General features: G+C 39.8%; 2 protein-coding genes and 2 long non-coding RNA genes across 4 annotated transcripts; 3 read left to right on the top strand and 1 right to left on the bottom strand.

Annotated features, from left to right (window-relative positions):
- Window positions 1-2,794: 2,794 nt before the first annotated feature.
- Window positions 2,795-6,766, bottom strand: LOC131930355 (neuronal acetylcholine receptor subunit beta-3). Its single transcript, XM_059286811.1, has 4 exons — window positions 6,533-6,766; window positions 4,569-5,197; window positions 4,296-4,425; window positions 2,795-3,034 (listed from the first exon to the last, which is right to left on the bottom strand). The coding sequence occupies exons 1-4, from the start codon at window positions 6,764-6,766 to the stop codon at window positions 2,795-2,797; spliced, it is 1,233 nt and encodes a 410-aa protein (XP_059142794.1).
- A 1,589-nt stretch (window positions 6,767-8,355) lies between these two features.
- LOC131930364 (uncharacterized) lies at window positions 8,356-9,629 on the top strand. Its single transcript, XR_009384118.1, has 3 exons — window positions 8,356-8,496; window positions 8,856-9,013; window positions 9,497-9,629. It is a non-coding gene; the product is annotated as an uncharacterized LOC131930364 (long non-coding RNA).
- A 4,089-nt stretch (window positions 9,630-13,718) lies between these two features.
- On the top strand, window positions 13,719-17,574 carry LOC131930356 (uncharacterized). Its single transcript, XM_059286812.1, has 7 exons — window positions 13,719-13,842; window positions 14,292-14,399; window positions 15,201-15,238; window positions 15,359-15,501; window positions 16,138-16,214; window positions 16,487-16,589; window positions 17,439-17,574. Exons 1-7 carry the CDS (start codon window positions 13,743-13,745, stop codon window positions 17,572-17,574), a joined length of 705 nt encoding a protein of 234 aa, XP_059142795.1. The 5' UTR covers window positions 13,719-13,742.
- A 594-nt stretch (window positions 17,575-18,168) lies between these two features.
- Window positions 18,169-19,865, top strand: LOC131930352 (uncharacterized). The gene is made up of 3 exons (XR_009384117.1): window positions 18,169-18,237; window positions 18,637-18,769; window positions 19,674-19,865. It is a non-coding gene; the product is annotated as an uncharacterized LOC131930352 (long non-coding RNA).
- The last annotated feature ends 604 nt before the right edge of the window (window positions 19,866-20,469 follow it).

Consider the following 20,469-nt stretch of genomic DNA (forward strand, 5'->3'; position numbering starts at 1 on the left):
GGGAGGGGGGTTCAGATGGTGCGACGTCACACTTTTGCATTATAAAAAAGCAATGTTAGAAAACACAATTTTTGTCGTTATTTCGCGTTTTAGAAAACTTTTTTAATAAATTACAATAGGAATTGAATAAACTACTCTATTTCGACAGAGTTCAGACAAGATTTTGGAAAAATATCGATGTTTTTAAGAAAAATTCAACTGCAATTTTGAGGGGGGTTGTAGGCTGATGTGTGACGTCTTTTTAGGGGGGTGGGGAGGGGGAGGGTCTTGCTTTTTGTGAGGATTTGTGACGGAGGGGAGGGGAGGGGATGTAAAAATCGTCAAATAGCGTGACGTCATTTATGGATGACAAAGTTACCCAAATTTAAACTTTAGAGATAACAAGCCACTTTGAACAACGCAATGTCTCTTTCATAAGAAGGTTAGCGATCTTCTCTCAACTGCTCAATCAAATAACACATGCATAAACTGTTGACACCAGTGGCATAATGATAATTCACCAGTTGTTTTAAAAATATGGTGCTGCCTTAACTTTTGACTGCACAAAGGAGTTTTCGTGCTTTATTAAGTAAGCAAGAATGGTTCAGCTGGGCCTTAGATTTGGTGGAGCAAGGCAAGCTAACAAATACAAAAACATGATTTTGATGCGAAAAAAGAATTTGTTGAATAATTCATTTAAACCTCGAGTTCGAAGTGTTCTAAGGCTTTGTTGGCTGAAAACAGTAAATATATAGACTTATTTAATATAATTTAAACACACAATAGATTTACGTTATTCCAAGCTACATTTGAGTTATGCTTTGATTAAAACGTATTTTACAAAATAAATTATTTTATTTCTTTATTGTTTTTGGGTATACTTTTGGACCTGAAACAACATGATATATTAGGCCTAAAGTGTATAAAACTACAGGATGTTGTCCAAATAAGCCCGCCAAAAAGTTTTGAACCCAGAGGCGTAGCCAGAGGCGTAGCGACCCTTCCCGGCGCCCGGGGACAAACTTTCAATTTAGCGCCCCCAGCAACACGTACAGTCCCTTTTCACTCTATCGACATGTGGACCCCAGCAACACCTACAGCCCCTTTCCACTCTATCGACATGTGGACCCCAGCAACACGCACAGCCCTGTTGACACGACAGCTTTGTTTGAGACATCAAAGTAGCTTAAAAGAAACCGGGAGTGATCTCCCCTAAACTTTCTCGAATATTCTTAAATAACACTACGGGGGCTGGCAACTCGGGATATAGACATGATTTTTAATTACTTGAACTTTTTAAATATATAATCCCTTAGAAAAAAGAATTGCGCACAAAGCGAACGCCAAGCAAAATGTGTATAAAAGTGCGGAATATTATAAGTACATTATAAATTCTCATGCGTTGTTTGATTAATCGGATAAAACGAAAATTACTACTTCCGGTCAACGGAAATTATTCAAAATTTGACAGAAGGCAGAGAATTAGATCCTTTACTAACATGTGAAATTTTATTTATCTATCTGAAATAGTACTCAAGTTAAAGGCTTTTGAAAAATTCAAAGTAGAAAAAGTTCAACTTTCGGTTATCGGAAATCGCTCAAAAGTTGACACGGATCTACGATTTTGATATTAATAATACTTATATATAAAATTCTATCAACCTAGCTGTAACGGTACTCAAGTTATCGTGTTTACAGACACACATATACACAGACACACAGACACACACACACAGACATACGGACAAGATTGCAAAACTATGTTTTTCCAACTCAGGGAGGTGTAAAACGTCGAGATTTGCAAAAATCTCGATTTTTTTGCACGATTACAAGACATTCTGTATACTTCATATATACGAGAAAGTAAAAATATAATCCTAAAACTTCTGTATATTTTATTATTTTACTCTTGGAATAAGTATATTTATTATTGTAATTAAAATATTCCTTGTTTACATTAAACATACTCTGTTTCATGCGTCCAGCTATTATATTTGGTTCGGCTCACATTAGGAGTCCCGTTGTCTTTTAGCAAGGCGGTAGTTACGCGTTGGTTCACTATATATAAATTATAGCATTAAGGACAAAAAACAGTACAGCTTGTGTTCCTTTGAGTAGAGGGGAAAAATGTCCAGAGAGCCCTATTTATTTAAGATTTACAGAGGTTGACCACTTTCAAACAGTTTTCAAATAAAATAATAATCCGTTTAATTATACACTGGGGATACCGGGAAAGATTTTACAACTTTAAGTGAACAATGAATGACATTTGTATGTGTATGATTTTCGACTTTGTATAAACTTCACCAACAAATATATCTTAATAAACATAATAATACAATAGCTACTTTTTAAAATTTTGTGTTTGTTTGAATTACTTTTTCTTTATTAATACTATACTTCTAATAATAATAAAAAAAATATTAAATATTAGTTTTACTGATCAAAATGACCACTGCACAAAGAAATAAAGTTTGCAATGCATGATTCTAGGGTATATTACATTTGGCTTAATAAAAAAAAATATGGGTTGCGTGGTCTTGTTGCCTCACAACAAAAACACAAAAAAGAGCCAAATACCATTGTTTAATTAAAATTCAATAAATAATGATACATAAAAATAAATAAATAAAATAGGTAGATCTATAATCGCGACGAATGTCATTAAAATTATTTTAACTGCCATAAAATAAAAGTTTCATTAAAATATTTTTAAAAAACTATTTCTATGTGACTGACAGTATGTTTTCCGTTGCTCAAACTACCATTAAACGATGCCATTCTATATCCCTATCCTCTGTTACTACTTAAATTTTCAAATCCAGCCTGTGCAACCAAACAAGCAAGCTAAAAACACAAGTTGCACGCCAAAGAACACGTAGAGGAAAACCCGATCCAGTTGTCTAGATGTGAGGGTCGGTCGTTTGTTTTTTGTTGTGACTTTGTCTGAGTTGTGTTCATCTGGTGTTTTTTTGGGAAGTCCCAGTGGTGCGACGTCTACTTTCCTTACTTTCACTGCTTGCAGCGTGCTAGTGAGTTTCTTCTCTTTGTAGTGCTGAAAGAATTGAAATAGATCAGGTGTTTTTTTTGTTTTAAATCTAGACCTAGTGGTGCTTTTGGAAACCAAAACAATAGGTTTTTGTATACATTCTTACAAATCAGTTGCTTGTATTAATAATACCTTAGTAGAATTTGCACCCCATCTATAATATAAGCTATAGATTTTGGAACCATAAAAGTAAACAAATCACATGTCGTGCTTTTTACTTGCATCGCAGTGACTTATAATAAAGAAGAGAGTAGGGTTTGTTTAAATAACGAGTTAAATTAATTTTATAGTTGCCACTGTTTTTACTCTTTTGCATAACGTAAACAAAATATAAGAAACTCGCACATTGCTAAAACATATTAAAAGGAACAATGTCAAATATCATTTTCGTTAAGATTTCTAAAAAAAAAAATGGATACATTTTAATAATAGGGTCGAAAAAACGAATTAATTAAACTGTTTTATAATTTTCCAAGGGAGGTAATTTAAAAATAAATTCAACTCACGTAATAAAAAATGTGAATGCAAAATCTACAGATCTCCTAGAAGGAATTATTGTTGCAATAATATAATTAGCAAAATGTGAATGCAAATTCTGAAGACCTCCATGAGGGAATTATTGTTGCAATAATGTAATTAGCAAAATGTGAATGCAAATTTAAGAGTGTTGTCTTTTGTGTTTGTGTGTTGTGTTTGTGTGTTGCGTTTGTGTTTTCGTTTGTGTTTGCATTGTGTTTGTTTGCATTGTGTCTGTGTTTTCTTTTGTGTTTGTGTGGTGTTTGTGTTTTCTTTTGTGTTTACTATTGTGTTTATATTTGTGTTTGTTTGTGTTGTGTTTGCGTTGTGTTGTATTTGTGTTGTGTTTGTGTTGTGTTTGTGTTGTATTTTTGTTGTGTTTGTGTTTGTGTTTTGTTTGCGGTTGTGTTTGTGTTTCATTTGTGTTGCGTTTGTGTTGTGTTTGTATTGTGTTTATTTTAATTATGTTCCCAAGTTGGTACATTTAAAAAAGATTTACCGTGGCGGAGCACGGGTATACAGTTAGTATTCATATAAACACGCATACACGCAAGTATGTACACACAAGCATACGCAAACAAGCATGGACGCACGCACGCAGAAACAAACGCACACCATTTGTTAATAATTCTAATAATAAAAAATTAATAGTAAAAAAAAAGCTTCATTAAGCAGACACATTTTCCCAACTCAATACCAAAATGCAAACGATAACCAGCTGATCACGTGACACTAAAACAATGTAACTTACGTGCTCCTCTTCATCAAACTTGGTGACCACAGCCAGCGCAGCGAAAATGGCGGCCAGTCCTTCAAACATGACCTCAACCAGCAGAACGGCCAGGTAGGGTAGAGAGGTCAGTCCTCTCGGCATGACCACACTGACAACAGCAGAGGGTTTACATGATATACATAATATGTTATTTACATGAAATACATATTGCGACACAAGAGTAGACCCAGCGTCACACAAATTATACTAAAAGATACCGTCACGTAACAAATTACCGGAATGAAATCTCACCTGATAAAGTTGAGAAAGATGGCCGTCGATGTAAAAATAGCCACCAGGTATGAAATTTTCTCCCCCGTCCGGGTCGGGATGAGAAAGACCAGGGGTATCATGAGGGAGGTCAGTACCAGGGGGAAGATGATGGTGATGACGTAGTAGAGATACCGACGCCGTAGGATGAAGTTGTACCGAGGGTACACGGTGAGAGGGAGGGATGAGTTCGTGTCGACCATTTCATGACCGTAGTCGACAAGTTCCCATTCTCCTGGCACATTGTACAGGCGCTTAAAGTTCAATGGGAGTGTCGTGATGGTAAAGTACGGACTGGGGTGCGTTTTACTGGGATAAAACCCGATGTAGCAGGCCTGTGAGTCGAAGGGGTATTTAAGGAAGTTGATCTCACACCGGAAGGTCAGGTACTGCTGGCGCTGGGAGGATACCGTACCACTGGAGCTGACTATCAGCGTGTCGTCCAGTTCCAGATTGAGGGTCTGGGTGTCTCCGATGGCGACGGTGATTTCCGGCGTCCACAGGAGGTTGCTGGGCAGGTACAAGGTGTCTATGTCCTCGTGGTCAGCTGGTGTCCATTGCAAGGTGGGTTCGGCCCAGGTCAGGTTTATGTAGACGACAACGGTCAGAAACTGAAATTATTTACTATACGTTATGGATAGTTACAAGAGGGATATCATCGAGAATTACCAAGATGAAAAGAGACTTAAAAAGACAGGTGATCTAGAGTATAGCATGAGAAGAAAGATGGGTTACCACAAGGGACATTTAGAGAAACTAGCACAAGAAAGATGGGCTACCACTGGGGACAGTTGGAGAAACTAGCACAAGAAAGACGGGTTACCACTGGGGACAGTTGGAGAAACTAGCACAAGAAAGATGGGTTACCACTGGGGACAGTTGGAGAAACTAGCACAACAAAGATGGGTTGACAGTTGGAGAAACTAGCACAAGAAAGATGGGTTACAACTGGGGATAGTTAGCATGTTTCGACACACGACGAAGCGAGTACGTATATAAAAGACAATGATATGAGTTAAGTTCAATACACGCTTGTAAAAATGCGTTTGCTAGATGATAGATTTTATTTTAGTTTTGTCGCGTTAATGGCACTTTTCAAGTCGTGGTGTAAGAAAACATTTACTTTGGGGTTTGGAAAAACGATTTGGTCCGGTAGAAAAGCGTCAGGGTTTGAGGAAATGGACACCTGTGAGTTGACGAAAATCCTTCCGTAACGTTGTTGACATGGAATAAAAATGTGCTTTTTTAGATTTAGGACCATACAAATAATAAAAGATAAAATTTTATTAAAAACTTAAGCCTAAAATTAATTCAGAAATTTAATATTTTTAGAATCAATGCTATACAAGTTGCAGATCCAGAGAACTTGAAAATAATTTGTTGAGTTTAAGGCTACATTTCTATTTATTTTCATCAAGCCTAAGTTATAACCCGATGTTTCACTTTCGTAAGACAAATATTGATTGGCTGTACAGGAACTCCGTGATCGAATTCTGACAGCCCCACTTTATAGTTTTTTTGTTTACAAAACTTTGCAGATCAGGTTTTTAAATAACAATGCAAATTTAAACACCATGACCTAGTTTTTCTATTTTTAGCTTACAATGTGTACTATAAAATTTGTGGCGGCCTATCGAATAGCAGGATGCTATTGTTTATGTCGCCATTACACGTGAAAACTAAATTGTTTCTGCTTTTTTTTTTTAAAAATTATTTAGTTTACCGAAAATATTAAAAACATCAAATACATCCAATCTTTAGTAAAGTCCGAAAAAAAACCCAGACAGACAGGATTTTATAACCATATTAATTGTAACTACGCCGTGCAAGATTTTAAAATTAATTTATGGACCTCTCAAATACCTTTGAGACTTTTCTCGCTGGTGTCCATTGAAAGTTGAGGAAAGTTGATAGTTACCTGGATGATGAGACAATGAGAGAGTTACCTGCTTAATGTCATCGACTTCGATGACGTCAATGGGTAAAAGCCCGATGGACATCGGGTAGGGGCGACCTGTTGTGTTCATGAACCCGGCAGGGATCTGGTTCACAACGGTTGTCCGATTCAGCACGTCCCGCCTGAGCTGTTCATATGCCAAAAACGTCGTCTCCGGTGCGCGCGCAGCAGCGGAAGTCAACAGTGAGCAGACACAACTGATCAGGACTAGCATCATCTTCATCATGGTCAACTCTACAATAGCAAGCTAGCGATTTTTGATATCACGATTTCCGTCTGTAACTTTCGAACCCAGTTTAGCCAATGCTGGGTTGAACGAACGGTGAGCGATGTTTAAATTGGGCAAGTCCATTAGCACCCGGTGAATCGCCAGGTATCCAAATTGTTCATAGGCGCGGACAGACAAACAGAAAACCACCGCGTCCATCTTCTACCGTGGCTAATACAAAAGAAATTATTTGTTTCGTCCACAAAATTTAAATTTACATCGATTTTGTTAAAAGCTGTCAAATACTTTCGTAGTCATATAGGAATTTTTGGGATCATTGCTGATAGAAAAAAAAAGTTTTAGGCAAACTAGTCGCGTCATTATGTAGAGTGTAGTGACGTTATATTCCGGTGCAGTAATTCAGGGTCACATAACCCACATGGGTGGTCTGAAAAGTTTCCGACCTTAACATGCAGATGGCAGCACGTGCCAACTAAACTTGGGGCATGTGTTTGCGCATGCGTTGGACATGTTTAATACGCGTTCAATCTAAAAATAAATTGTGGGAAATCTAGGGCGAGTTCGGGGCCCAATGAGCAGGCCCTATATAGGTGCCACTGTGAGTGCATAGGTCACGTGATCAGAGGTGGGCTGGTTAAAGAACAGTACATAATAATTTAACAATAACAATTATAAACGGTTTGATGTAAACAATTTGCTTTTAATTGAGGCATCTCTAACGAAAAATAAAATATCTTGAAATTAATAGTGTAGTATTCATAAACCAAAGCCTAACCTACCACATCATGTGACATCATAACACCATGTGTCACCCTAACCTACCACACCATGTGTCACCCTAACCTACCACACCATGTGACACCCTAACACCATGTGTCACCCTAACGTACCGCTCCACCACATGACACCCTAACCTACCACACCATGTGACACCCTAACACCATGTGACACCCTAACACCATGTGTCACCCTACCTACCGCACCATGTGACACCCTAACACAATGTGTCACCCTAACCTACCGCACCACCACATGACACCCTAACCTACCACACCATGTGACACCCTAACACCACGTGACTCCCTAACTTCATGTGCCACCCTAACCTACCACACCATGTGTCACCCTAACCTACCGCATCACCACATGACACCCTAACCTACCGCACCATCAGACACCCTAGCACCAGGTGACACCCTAACCTACCACACCATATGACACCCTAACCTACCACACCATCAGACACCCTAGCACCATATGACACCCTAACCTACCACACCAGGTGACACCCTAACCTACCACACCATGTGACACCCTAACCTACCGCACTATATGACACCCGACCTCGCTCCGCCAGTGCATGTAAGTTAAAAACATATTTTAATTAAAAAATAACCTTCTCAAATATTACCTCTCAAGTATTGTATGCGTTAGACACATGTTGCTTGTAAAAAATCCCTGGACAATCAAAGTTTTCTATTCCAGTCTTTAGCTAATACTATTTTTGTTTTACTAAGCTGTGATTTTTAATTAGAGAAAAACAAATTGAAACGGTATATTTTGCTCCCAGTATATGTGTCTAGCGTGTGATTTCAAACCTCGCCTTAAAAAGTCTGCCTTTACTTGTATAAAAGTGCCGTGTATGAACATACAGTGGTGATACATAGGCAGATTAAGCTCAGTGAAACATATTTGTGGTAAGGTATTCTTAAGCTACCTTTAAGGTAATTAGTGTAAAGAGGGTCATACCATAATTAATTTACCTGTGTATGTTTATTTGTAAATTTTATGATTGACTTTAAATATGTTTTACTGACTAATTAGATGATTTTTTTCTGACTGGACGTAGTTACAATTGACTGTGACTTAATTATCATTTTTCCGATTGAATTTAATTATCCTTTGCTGATTTGCCATAATAAAAATTTAAGGATGTTTTTTTAGGGACGTAATAGTGATAAACCGTTAATTTTTTCATTGCCTTGCTTTCCGTTTTGCCGATTAATTTCAACGAGTTTCACTGATGAGATTTACTTTCTTGACCACTAGATGTAAAAACGGATTTGTCTTGTTCTTTCTACAGACCACATCAACACTTGCAGCAGAAAGATTTCTTAGAGCCCCGTCATCATGAATCTAATGTCAACTCTAATCATCATCTTCATTGTGAACTGCGTGACTTCGGGTTTATCAATCAGCGATAAACAATCTAAACGAGTGACGTGCACCAAAGGAGGGAAGGTACTCACTTTTATTATTATCTAGTTTCTGATCACTGTTTTTTTCCTTTTTCGATCAAGTCCCTTACAAATAATCCACTTCGTTGTAAAATTTAAAAGTAAAGCAACATTTTAAATTGACATCCAGTTGGCATGTTAAGTACAGTGCATATGTTTGTATGATATTAATGAAAAAAAAAACAACAATGTATATTATTTAAAAAATACTCACTAAAATAGCCTTGTGATCAATAAGGTATCGATCTAACTATTATTAATCTCTCAACTAGTTAGTCGCCGTGATTTTTGTAAACAGTAAATCGTGACATAGCACGAATCAACCTTTGCAACATCTGTGGAAGAAATCAAGCGGACGATTTGATAGTTTTCCTATACATTGTATAAAGGGCCAGCCTCAGAATGTGATATTTGACATCTATACATTGTATAAAGGGTCAACCTCAGAATGTGATTTCTGACGTGCTTCTCCGTCTCTCTAATGCAGGTGTACCAGGTAGGTGATGCCGTGCCATCAGGAGACTGCAACACCTGCAGATGTGCAAGCCCCGGGATTGTTATGTGCACCTTAATGGCGTGCCTGAGACTGGTGGTGGAGGAGCCGACTTGTGAGAACAACGGGAAGGCGAACAACGTACAATAGTTAGCTTTGAGAATATTTTCATCTGAGTTTTCATTCATTAGAAAGTAGATGTGACCCAAAAAATAAAAATGTGGATTCATTAATGATAGTTTTTTGGTTGAGGAGGTGGGGGAGAGGAGTTACAGTTGTAAAGTTCAAACGCCTGGGGAAATGTGAAAGTTAACATTAAAATAGGCGTCACCAGGCTCACTTAGCCACCAAAAACAGGGCTTCACTTTACTGACATGGCGTCAGCAAGTACAGGGCGTCACTAAGGACAGGGCGTCAGCAAGCACAGTGCGTCACTAAGTCCGGACGTCAGCAAGCACAGTGCGTCACTAAGTCAGGGCGTCAGCAAGCACAGGGCGTCACTAAGTCAGGGCGTCAGCAAGCACAGGGCGTCACTAAGTCAGGGCGTCAGCAAGCACAGGGCGTTACATTACAAAAAACTCGTCTTATGAACGCCAGAACGCTCCGTATTCAAACACGCCGATCACCACTTGGGAAGAACTCTGGCTCATCTGTTTGGGTTGTCAGTCAACATAGTGACCTAGAGACCAGCTCTGTTAGGTCAAGGTTGTTAGGCCGAGCACTGTGAAGGTCACTTTTATACCAACCCCATAACGCCACCAGCCTATTAAGCGGTGTACAGCTGTATTTAAGATACACCTGTTAATTTAATACACCTGTCTCTACACCTGGCTGTATGATACACCTGTCTCTATGATACACCTGGCTGTATGATACACCTGTCTCTATGATACACCTGCCTGTATGATACACCTGTCTCTATGATACACCTGCCTGTATGATAGACCTGTCTCTATGATACACCTGGCTGTATGATACACCTGTCTCTATGATACACCTGCCTGTATGATACACCTGCCTGTATGATACACCTGGCTGTATGATACACCTGTCTCTATGATACACCAGGCTGTATGATACACCTGTCTGTATCATACACATGGCTGTATGATACACCTGTCTGTATGATACACCTGTCTGTATGATACACCTGCCTGTATGATACACCTGTCTGTATGATACACCTGCCTGTATGATACACCTGTCTGTATGATACACCTGTACGTATTATACACCTGTCTGTATCATACACATGCCTGTATGATAAACCTGTCTGTATGATACACCTGTCTGTATGATACACCTGTCTGTATGATACACCTGTTTGTATTCTTTAACCAGGTGTACCGGGCAGGTGAGGCAGTGCCGTCAGGTGACTGCAACACCTGCAGATGTTCAGATACCGGAAATTTGATCTGCACCCAGATGGCTTGCATACAACTGGACTAGCTGTGATGGCTCAAGCCGAGCACGGCTGCACAGCTTGACGGCTGCACAGCTTGACGGCTACACATACTAACACATTATTTTAATTCTGAACTCTCAATAAAACTAAAAGATACAAAAACAACTCCATGTTCCGCTTTGTTTTTATTTTATTTTCATATTTTCTGAAGGTTTTTGCTAAACCTAACATTTGACATTGTTTCACACTTGTTGCCTAGCAACCGGTTTACATTTTCCACACACTCTGGTTTATAGTGGCGTTGACACACATCTGTTTCCGGTGGTGGGCACCCAACTTTGTCTTCCCCCACCTACAATAAGGCCCGGGGGAAACCATCCCTATCACAAAACATTAGCTACACCCCCACATAGCACACGCCATCGTTACATAAGTCAATGTTGTACTGTATGTTTGTAATAGCCTATATATAAACACCACGGCAATACATCATTAAATTTTTTTTGTTTTGTTTTTTAATTCTTTACTAACAACAGCTAAACTTTATCTGATGATTTTAAGCACTTTTTGCCCTCTCGGGCATATTCTGGTAAACTTTGAGAACCACTGGACACTCGACCGTGATCAACTTGTCAATGTTATCTGTCCTTCTGTCAGTGAGGGCTTTTGTTACATGTTTGAGGGCTGCTTCAAGGGGCGTAAGGCTGCCCAGCTATGTTGCATATCTAAGCTATGTTAGATATGGCATCTATGTTAGACATCCCAGCTATGTTTTTATATATCCCAGCCGTGTTACATTTCCCAGCTATGTTACATATCCTAGCTATGTCAGATATCCGAGCTATGTTAGACATCCCAGCTATGTTTTATATATCCCAGCTGTGTTACATATCCCAGCTATGTTAGATATCCCAGCTATGTCAGATATCCGAGCTATGTTAGACATCCCAGCTATGTTTTATATATCCCAGCTGTGTTACATATCCCAGCTATGTTAGATATCCCAGCTATGTTAGATATCCCAGCTATGTTAGATATCCCAGTTATGTTAGATATCCCAGCTATGTTAGATATCCCAGTTATGTTAGATATCCCAGTTATGTTGTATATCTCAGCTGTTAGATTTCCCAGCTGTTAAATATCCCAGCTATGTTGTATATCCAAGCTATGTTGTATATCCCAGCTATGTTGTATTTGATACTAAACCACTGAAGGTGACGCACCCGCGCCCCTAAGATGGTGTAGGCTGTAGCTTTTGAGAACGCCACACGACGCCCCTGAGAGAGTGTAACCCACAGAGCACCACACAACGCCCCTGACCTCTGGGCGGACGCAGACGTGTATTCTACCTCACCCTTGCGGAGGGTGATAAAGATACACTTAAGGCGTTCAAACATCACACCCAGGGGCGTCACGGTATGGACAAATCCGCGCCCCGACAACTAAGATTCAATAACGACGTGTTGATAAAACCCATAAAATATATAGACACCGCTATTGACATATAGAGTCTATATGTCCATATATAAACATATACATATATATGTATGCATGCACGCATTCTTCTTACAATGACTACACACTTACAGGTATAGCTCCTGATAAAATTTGTTCAGTTGTTTAAGTACTTCGGCCCTCTAACATAGTGGTAATGACTCTTCAGAACTCTGGGTATGTAATATAAACAAAAGGTGTCGCTTCATTCCATCTCCCAGTGTTGCAAGTCTACACAACTTTAAGCTGAAGTAAGTTGTTTGAAACTTTCTACACAGCATACATTAATTTTGCTCATTTATTTATTGTGTTTTTTAACCTCTCTTTGAATTAACTATAATAAACACAGTCCTTACATTGTAATACTGTTCATCGTTCAGCTTTTAGCTCATGATAAGCGGCCTGACAAATGTGACACATTGACACGGTGTCAGCTTTCCTTTTACCGCTAGAATAATTTTACTTAGTACACGCTGTGCTGATGGTGAATTGGTGGACTTAGAGACTTCATAGGATATCATCTTTAGTTGAATCAAAATGATGCTGGATTAACTGATCCAAAGCATGCTTTTATAGTTGTGTTTATAGAACAGTAGAGCGACGGGTGAATGGTAAGTGATCGATTTAAAGGAAAGAAAATATTGTATATGAAGTAGAATCGATCATATCAAATTACAATCATGAACGGACAAATGTAAAATATCAGTTGTCATCGATAAGCAGTACCACGTTTATTAGATTCCTTCACTTACCGTTAACATTAGAGTTCGAGATGTGTTTAGATAAAAAATCTACGTTTAGAGGTTGTTTTTACAAGTTTTTATTTAAGTTGCTTCCCATGTCGTACTTTAGTCGCACTTCGCCATGGATTGAAACTGCCGAGTGAAATTTCGACCACTACTAACAAACCAATTTTTCTGAAACTAGGTACGTGGGTCAATAACCATATCAATGCAATCTGGCATCGAATTTGACTTAATTTGATGCTTAATTAATTTCTAAAGAAATATTTTGGCTGAGCGTATGATGCAAACTAGACTGTTTAGAGGTCCACAAACATATCTTGTCGAATTCTAACTTGTATTTATTTTCTATGCTAGCAGAGTTATGTCCATTTTTAAAAATAAGAGTTTAATCGTGCGTGTTCATTTTTCACCTTATATTTCTCCAGTCGTTTTCATATTTGCAAAGTCATATCCATTTTTAAGTTTGTGTCCATCTTTATGTGGATATTCGCCCAATTAGATTCAGCGAGACCAGTCTAATACAAACAATCCCCTCCCCCTCCCCCCCCCCCCCTCCCTCCCCCAGATGTCAAACCAGGTCCGAGTTATCCACGTCATGTCACCGATGATTGGTCTGAGTGAGAAGATCAAAGGTCAACTCAATGGGCTGGACGTCCAGGTGAAAACTCTGCCTACATCATGGGCGTGTCCAGAAGGTGGGTCGTATCAAAATCTTGTCATGGGCGTATATAAAGGTGGGGCGTGTCCATGAGGTGGGTTCTTTCAAAATATTGCCATGGGCTTGCCTAGAAGGTGGGCCTTGTCAACACCTTAAATGTACGTGTCTGTGATCACGCCAATTTCGGCAACATTAGAAATAGGTCAAGAAAAAATGTAGAATTGTGTAGGAATTTGGTAGGTAACCATTTGTGAAGAATTTAAAATATGTAGTAACAGGAACCAATAAAATAGTCCGACCTTTCGGAAGGGAGAGTTTATCTTCTCCCCCAACTGTGTTCATTCGGTGAATCGTTTTCAAAGACGTTTAATTACGGGCTAATTAAGTACAAACTCAAACTCTTAACTTGGACCGGTTTAGCGAGATAATTAAATAAAATTTGGTAATTAGTCGATCTTCTGACGGTAAAAATTATTTCTTGGACAGATGAAGATGGTGAGGTCATAGAGTATATGGTGGGCCAGATCAAAAATGTCGTGGAGTTTCTTTCAAGGCCGGACAACAAGGTCAAATGGGCACAGACGACGTCAGCAGGTTAGTCTGACCTTGTAAGGAATTGGGGCAGTCGGGACCTGGAGAAGGGAGAGATGTGTGTGGTGTCTGGGTGTTTTTGATGTGGTGTCTGTGTGTGGTTTATTTGTGTCTGGTGTATTTGAATAAGGTGTTTTGTGTGTGGTGTCTTGGTTTGTGGTGTGTGATGCCTAAGTGTTTTGATGTGTGGAGTCAGTGTCTTGGTGCCTCTAGGTGCGTGGTGTCTTGATGTGTGGAGTGTCTTGATGTATGTGGTGCCTTGATGTGTGGGTGTATTGCTGTGTGTGGTTTCTTGATGTGTGCGATGTAGTGTGGGGAGTCTTGATGTGTTTGGTGTCTTGATGTGTGTGTTGCCTTGATGTGAGGGGTGTCTGGGTATGTGATGTTTTGTTATGTGATCTCTTAGAGTGTGTTAGCCGTGAGCACGCATTTCCACATTTAGCACCACGTTCTGAATGAAAAAGACACACACCGGATCAACACACACACCTCATGAACCCACTCATACCCATACACAGGATGTGTGGTCTTGGCGAATAGAAGATGTACCTGATGACCCCTCACAACACTTGTAGTACTCAACAATGTATAGCTCTGACACTTCGCCCACCAATACAAACATACACATACATCATAAACAAAAACAACATAGAAACAGACAAATACATTAGACTGTAAGACGTAAAGCGCATACAGACCAAAATATTCAATCTAGACATAACTACTTAGTGGGGAACATTTTACTCTTACAATGTGTATACAATACAACTTGCCTATTCTTATTAACGAGTGTTTCTATTTCAGGGGTTGATTATTTCTTTAAGAACATTGACAGACTTAAGGTAAATAGTCAGTTACGTTTTATTTTACGTTTCCAAAATGTAGCCAGTTGGGTATCGTTACAGACTGATTACGAAATACAATTTCCGATGAGCAATGACGTCATCAGACTGATATTTCAGTTGGCGCCAGGGTTTCAGCAGACGAGGACCAATTTTATCCAGAGAGGTCAGATGATGGCCGAGTACGTGATTGGTCAGATCTTGTCACGTGAGCGGAACTTCCTAGCTTCGTGGGAGGCTCAGAAAAAATGTTCTTATGACAAGTGAGTGTCATGTCTTATGTTTTAACCTTACTTCTAATCAGCTAATTACAGCTAGCATCAGCTAATTACAGCTAGCTAATTACAGTTGGCATCAGCTAATTACAGCTAGCTAATTACAGCTAGCATCAGCTAATTACAGCTAGCTAATTACAGCCAGCACTAACTAATTATAGCTAGCATCAGCTAATTACAGCTAGCATCAGCTAATTACAGCTAGCATCAGCTAATTACAGCTAGCATCAGCTAATTACATATAGCATCAGCTAATTACAAGATTGTCAATCTACCAATTTACCTCTCGTCTGACGATATACACAAAAAAGCAGAGTTTCTTTCATGCATCGCCACGAAGACATCTAACGTCCCCGATTCCCCCCCCCCCCCCCGAAAATTTATATCCCCCCTCCAGAAAGTTTCAAGGCCCCCGCCCGGAGAAAAATGTTTGCAAGAAAAACTGATATACAGAGTTCATTTGTTTCTATCCCTACATAGAACTTTTTTTTCCTTTCTCGAGTCATTTACGGACCCGAACTCGATAATTTGAGGTCAGCACCTTCAGCTAATCCCAACGGTTTGACAATCTCTTGGTATGTTCCTCTCTTAAATTACGCCATATTGTTTTATTTCCTTTTATAGGAAGTGCGCGCCACCATACAGGATGTTGACCGAATTAACTGTTGGTATTCTGGGAGTTGGTGAACTTGGGCGTGAAGGTAGAAGAATTGTTTTTGTTATACATTTTGACCTGCATAGCAATGGAATTTTGACAACTGTTTTCGAGCTTCTAGGGGCGGAGTGGTGGAGGGATCAAGTGGTAGATGAACGTGAAGGGCCTGAGTTTGAACTCCAGTCATTTTTTTATACATTAATTACCCGGTCAGTGAAGTTAGAAGGTGGAGGTTGAGAGAGTAACCTACCCCTTGTCGTGAACCCCAACCTGTGACGACATGCACGCTAACGTCTGGTTTTACTGCTCACTCCCCAGTGGCGCGTGTCTGCAAGTCTTTTGGCATGCAGGTGTGGGCAGGTGTCACAGACAGGAGGTTCCAGTCTGGTGAATCCCCCAGCCCATATGTCGATCATGTCAGGTAGGTGCGGTGTCACGTGATTTTAGAGAGGTCATTGGTGTTGGTCAGTTGGTTGTTGGTCAGTTGGTTGTTGGTCAGTTGGTTGTTGGTCAGTTGGTTGTTGGTCAGTTGGTTGTTGGTCAGTTGGTGTTGGTCAGTTGGTTGTTGGTCAGTTGGTGTTGGTCAGTTGGTTGTTGGTCAGTTGGTTGTTGGTCAGTTGGTTGTTGGTCAGTTGGTGTTGGTCAGTTGGTTGTTGGTCAGTTAGTTGTTGGTCAGTTAGTTGTTGGTCAGTTGGTTGTTGGCCATTAAATTGTTGGCCATTAAATTGTTGGTCTTTAAATTGTTGGTCATTAAATTGTTGGCCATTAAATTGTTGGTCATTAAATTGTTGGCCATTAAATTATTGGCCATTAAATTGTTGGTCATTAAATTGTTGGCCATTAAATTGTTGGTCATTAAATTGTTGGCCATTAAATTATCGGCCATTAAATTGTTGCATTAAATTTTTGGCCATTAAATTGTTGGCCATTTAATTGTTGGCCATAAAATTGTTGGCTATTAAACTGTTGGCCATTGTTTGTCCGCCAGTTGTTTGTCAGTATGTTTGTCAGTATGTTTGTCATTTCGAGCTGATCAGCTGGCTTGTGTTTGGTTAATCATTCATTTTTTTAAAAATTTAATAAAGTCACTGCTTAAAAGTTTAACATAATACATCAGAAAAAATGTGAATGATTTGTTTTGTTAACTTTTTAATTGTCCGCTCTTAAGAGATGAATCTCACCATTTTAAGAAAGATACAAATGTGTTCTTTGTTTTTATTGTTTCGTTGTATTTACCGCTATTTAAAATGACGCCCCCCACCCCATACAGACCCATGTCTCGACTCCCCGAGGTTCTAGAACAATCCGACTACCTGGTGACGGTCCTACCCTCCACACCCGAGACCCGGGGACTTTTGTCTGGTGACGTCTTGCAGCCGTGTCGTCTGCGGGTAGGTAGCTGGTAGGTAGCTGGTAGGTAGCGGGTAGGTAGAGGGTAGGTAGAGGGTAGGTAGAGGGTAGGTAGCTGGTAGGTAGCTGGTAGGTAGCTGGTAGGTAGCTGGTAGGTAGATGGTAGGTAGAGGGTAGGTAGCGGGTAGGTAGCTGGTAGGTAGAGGGTAGGTAGAGGGTAGGTAGCTGTTAGGTAGCGATTATTTGAGCCTTGTTCAAAAAGACTGATTAATAACACAAAAAATACCTTTAGCAACCACAATTAATCGACCACTTAGTAATCGCCCAGTTAATAATCGCCCAGTTGGTAATTGCCCAGTTGGTAATTGCCCAGACGTCACTTTCAATTCGATTACCGGAACAACACGTTTTGTTTTTAACCTTGGGGCAATGTCTTGTAGAGTTAACTTAGTCGTATGACGTAACTCAAACCGCTCCCACCTCATCATTTGTTGACGTCACGTCATCTTATTAAATCATCTATACTTATACATGCACATTTACATAGATAAGTATATATATATATATATATATATATATATATATATATATATATATATATATATATATATATATATATAAATATATATATATATACCTTTTCCTCTTTAGAAAACGGTGCTCATAAATCTAGGTCGCGGTGACCTGATAGACGAAGACAGTCTTGTGCAAGCAATTAGGTAAATATAAACTGGTCCATTAATGACAGGTGTAAACATAGCAGTCTATACAACAATAGCTCACCGTGGGCTCGCTTTGTCTTGCTGTATTTTCTCATGGATTTTAATTTATGTACAAAATGTCTCATTTTTTAAATCTTGAGTTTTGGAATTAGTTTTGTGTCGTACGTCTGATGTCTCGTATCTCAAAACATCGTGTCTCAAGTCTCGTGCGTGTCTCAAATCCGTGTCTCAAATCTCGTGTCTCAAATCTCGTGTCTCAAGTCTGTTGTCTCAGATCTCGTGTCTCAAGTTTCGTGTCTCAAGTTTCTCAAGTCTCGTGCGTGTCTCAAATCTCGTGTCTCAAATCTCGTGTCTCAAGTCTCGTGTCTCAAATCTTGTGTCTCGCCTGTCCTCCAGCCAAGACTGGCTAGGTGGAGCCGTGTTGGACGTACATAGCCAGGAGCCGCTGCCACCCACGAGCCGTCTGTGGACCCTCCCCGGGGTGATCATCACCCCCCACAACAGCTGCATCGCCAAGAACGCTGCCACGGTTAGTAGTCAGATAACAGCTGCTGTTGGCTGTTTTATGTAACTGTCGGGTAGTGACGTGGGCATGCAAATGCTGCTGTAAGGTGGTGATGTAAGGTGGTGCTGTAAGGTGGTGCTGTAAGGTGGTGATGTAAGGTGGTGCTGTAAGGTGGTGCTGTAAGGTGGTGATGTAAGGTGGTGATGTAAGGTGGTGCTGTAAGGTGGTGATGTAAGGTGGTGATGTAAGGTGGTGATGTAAGGTGGTGATGTAAGGTGGTGATGTAAGGTGGTGATGTAAGGTGGTGATGTAAGGTGGTGATGTAAGGTGGTGATGTAAGGTGGTGATGTAAGGTGGTGATGTAAGGTGGTGATGTAAGGTGGTGATGTAAGGTGGTGATGTAAGGTGGTGATGTAAGGTGGTGATGTAAGGTGGTGATGTAAGGCGGTGATGTAAGGCGGTGATGTAAGGCGGTGATGTAAGGCGGTGATGTAATGTGAAGCTGTAAGATGCTGCTGTAAGGCGGTGATGTAAGGCGGTGATGTAAGGCGGTGATGTAAGGCGGTGATGTAAGCTGGTGATGTAATGTGAAGCTGTAAGATGCTGCTGTAAGGCGGTGATGTAAGGCGGTGATGTAAGATGCTGCTGTAAGGTGGTGATGTAAGGTGGTGATGTAAGGTGATGCTGTGGTTAAACTACGACTGATCACTCTTAAGAAAAAAAACAACTACTTAATGTTATTGCTAACTACCAGAGAAACTATTGGTTAAAGTTTTTGTTTTTCTTTGAACAGTATTCGTTACGGGAATCGTCTTTGGATTTCCATTTAATCATTTAATCATTAACCACTTTAATTAGCTTTAATTTTAATTAGTTAAACTACTACTCAGCAAATGTAACTCTAATCTCGTTGTATTATATTCTGCAGTTTGTGGCAGAGAACTATGTAGAAAACTTGACCAGGTACATCAAAGGCGAAGAATTACTTAACAAACTCGACTTTTCCAAAGGATACTAGAGGCACATTGTATAGGGAGGTGTTCGGCAATTATGTGGTGTCATGCTGTATTACATATTTGTTTTTTTTTATGTAACATAGAATGCATTTTGTACTTTGATTATGTTTTGAAAAAAATAAAAAATATTTTTATGGACATTGGTTTCATTTGATACTGGCCGTTCCCGCCAGGCCCTGTTCAGGCCATAAAAATACATATCTTACTTTAACAGCCGATTAGGTTTAAAACATGTTGATATCCAAGCTATGTTGTATATCCCAGTTATGTTGGATATCCCATCTTTGTTGTATATCCCAGCTTTGTTGTATATCCCAGTTATGTTGGATATCCCATCTTTGTTGTATATCCCAGCTATGTTGTATATCCCAGTTATGTTGGATATCCCATCTTTGTTGTATATCCCAGCTTTGTTGTATATCCCAGCTACGTTAGATATCCCAGTTATGTTAAATATCCCAGCTATGTCGATTAAACATCCTGCACTTGAGTGGGGATGTGGCGGGAGGGGTACTACTTGATTCTACTGTCAAAGTGGAACAAAGGGTGTCTCCGGCGCCCTGGCGGTCAGGTGTCCTGGAGCACCCCCGTGAACACTATGACGCCTACATTAGTTTTAAAGAGCACCCTAAAATAGGGACACGTGGGTGGGAGGGGTGGAGCATTACATTCGATACTAAACGCAGCAGGGGGCGTACGCGGCGCCCC

Source organism: Physella acuta, unplaced genomic scaffold (genome assembly GCF_028476545.2).
Source record: "Physella acuta isolate Inbredline_101_S28 unplaced genomic scaffold, ASM2847654v3 ptg001761l, whole genome shotgun sequence".
In the NCBI taxonomy this organism is placed as follows: domain Eukaryota; kingdom Metazoa; phylum Mollusca; class Gastropoda; family Physidae; genus Physella; species Physella acuta.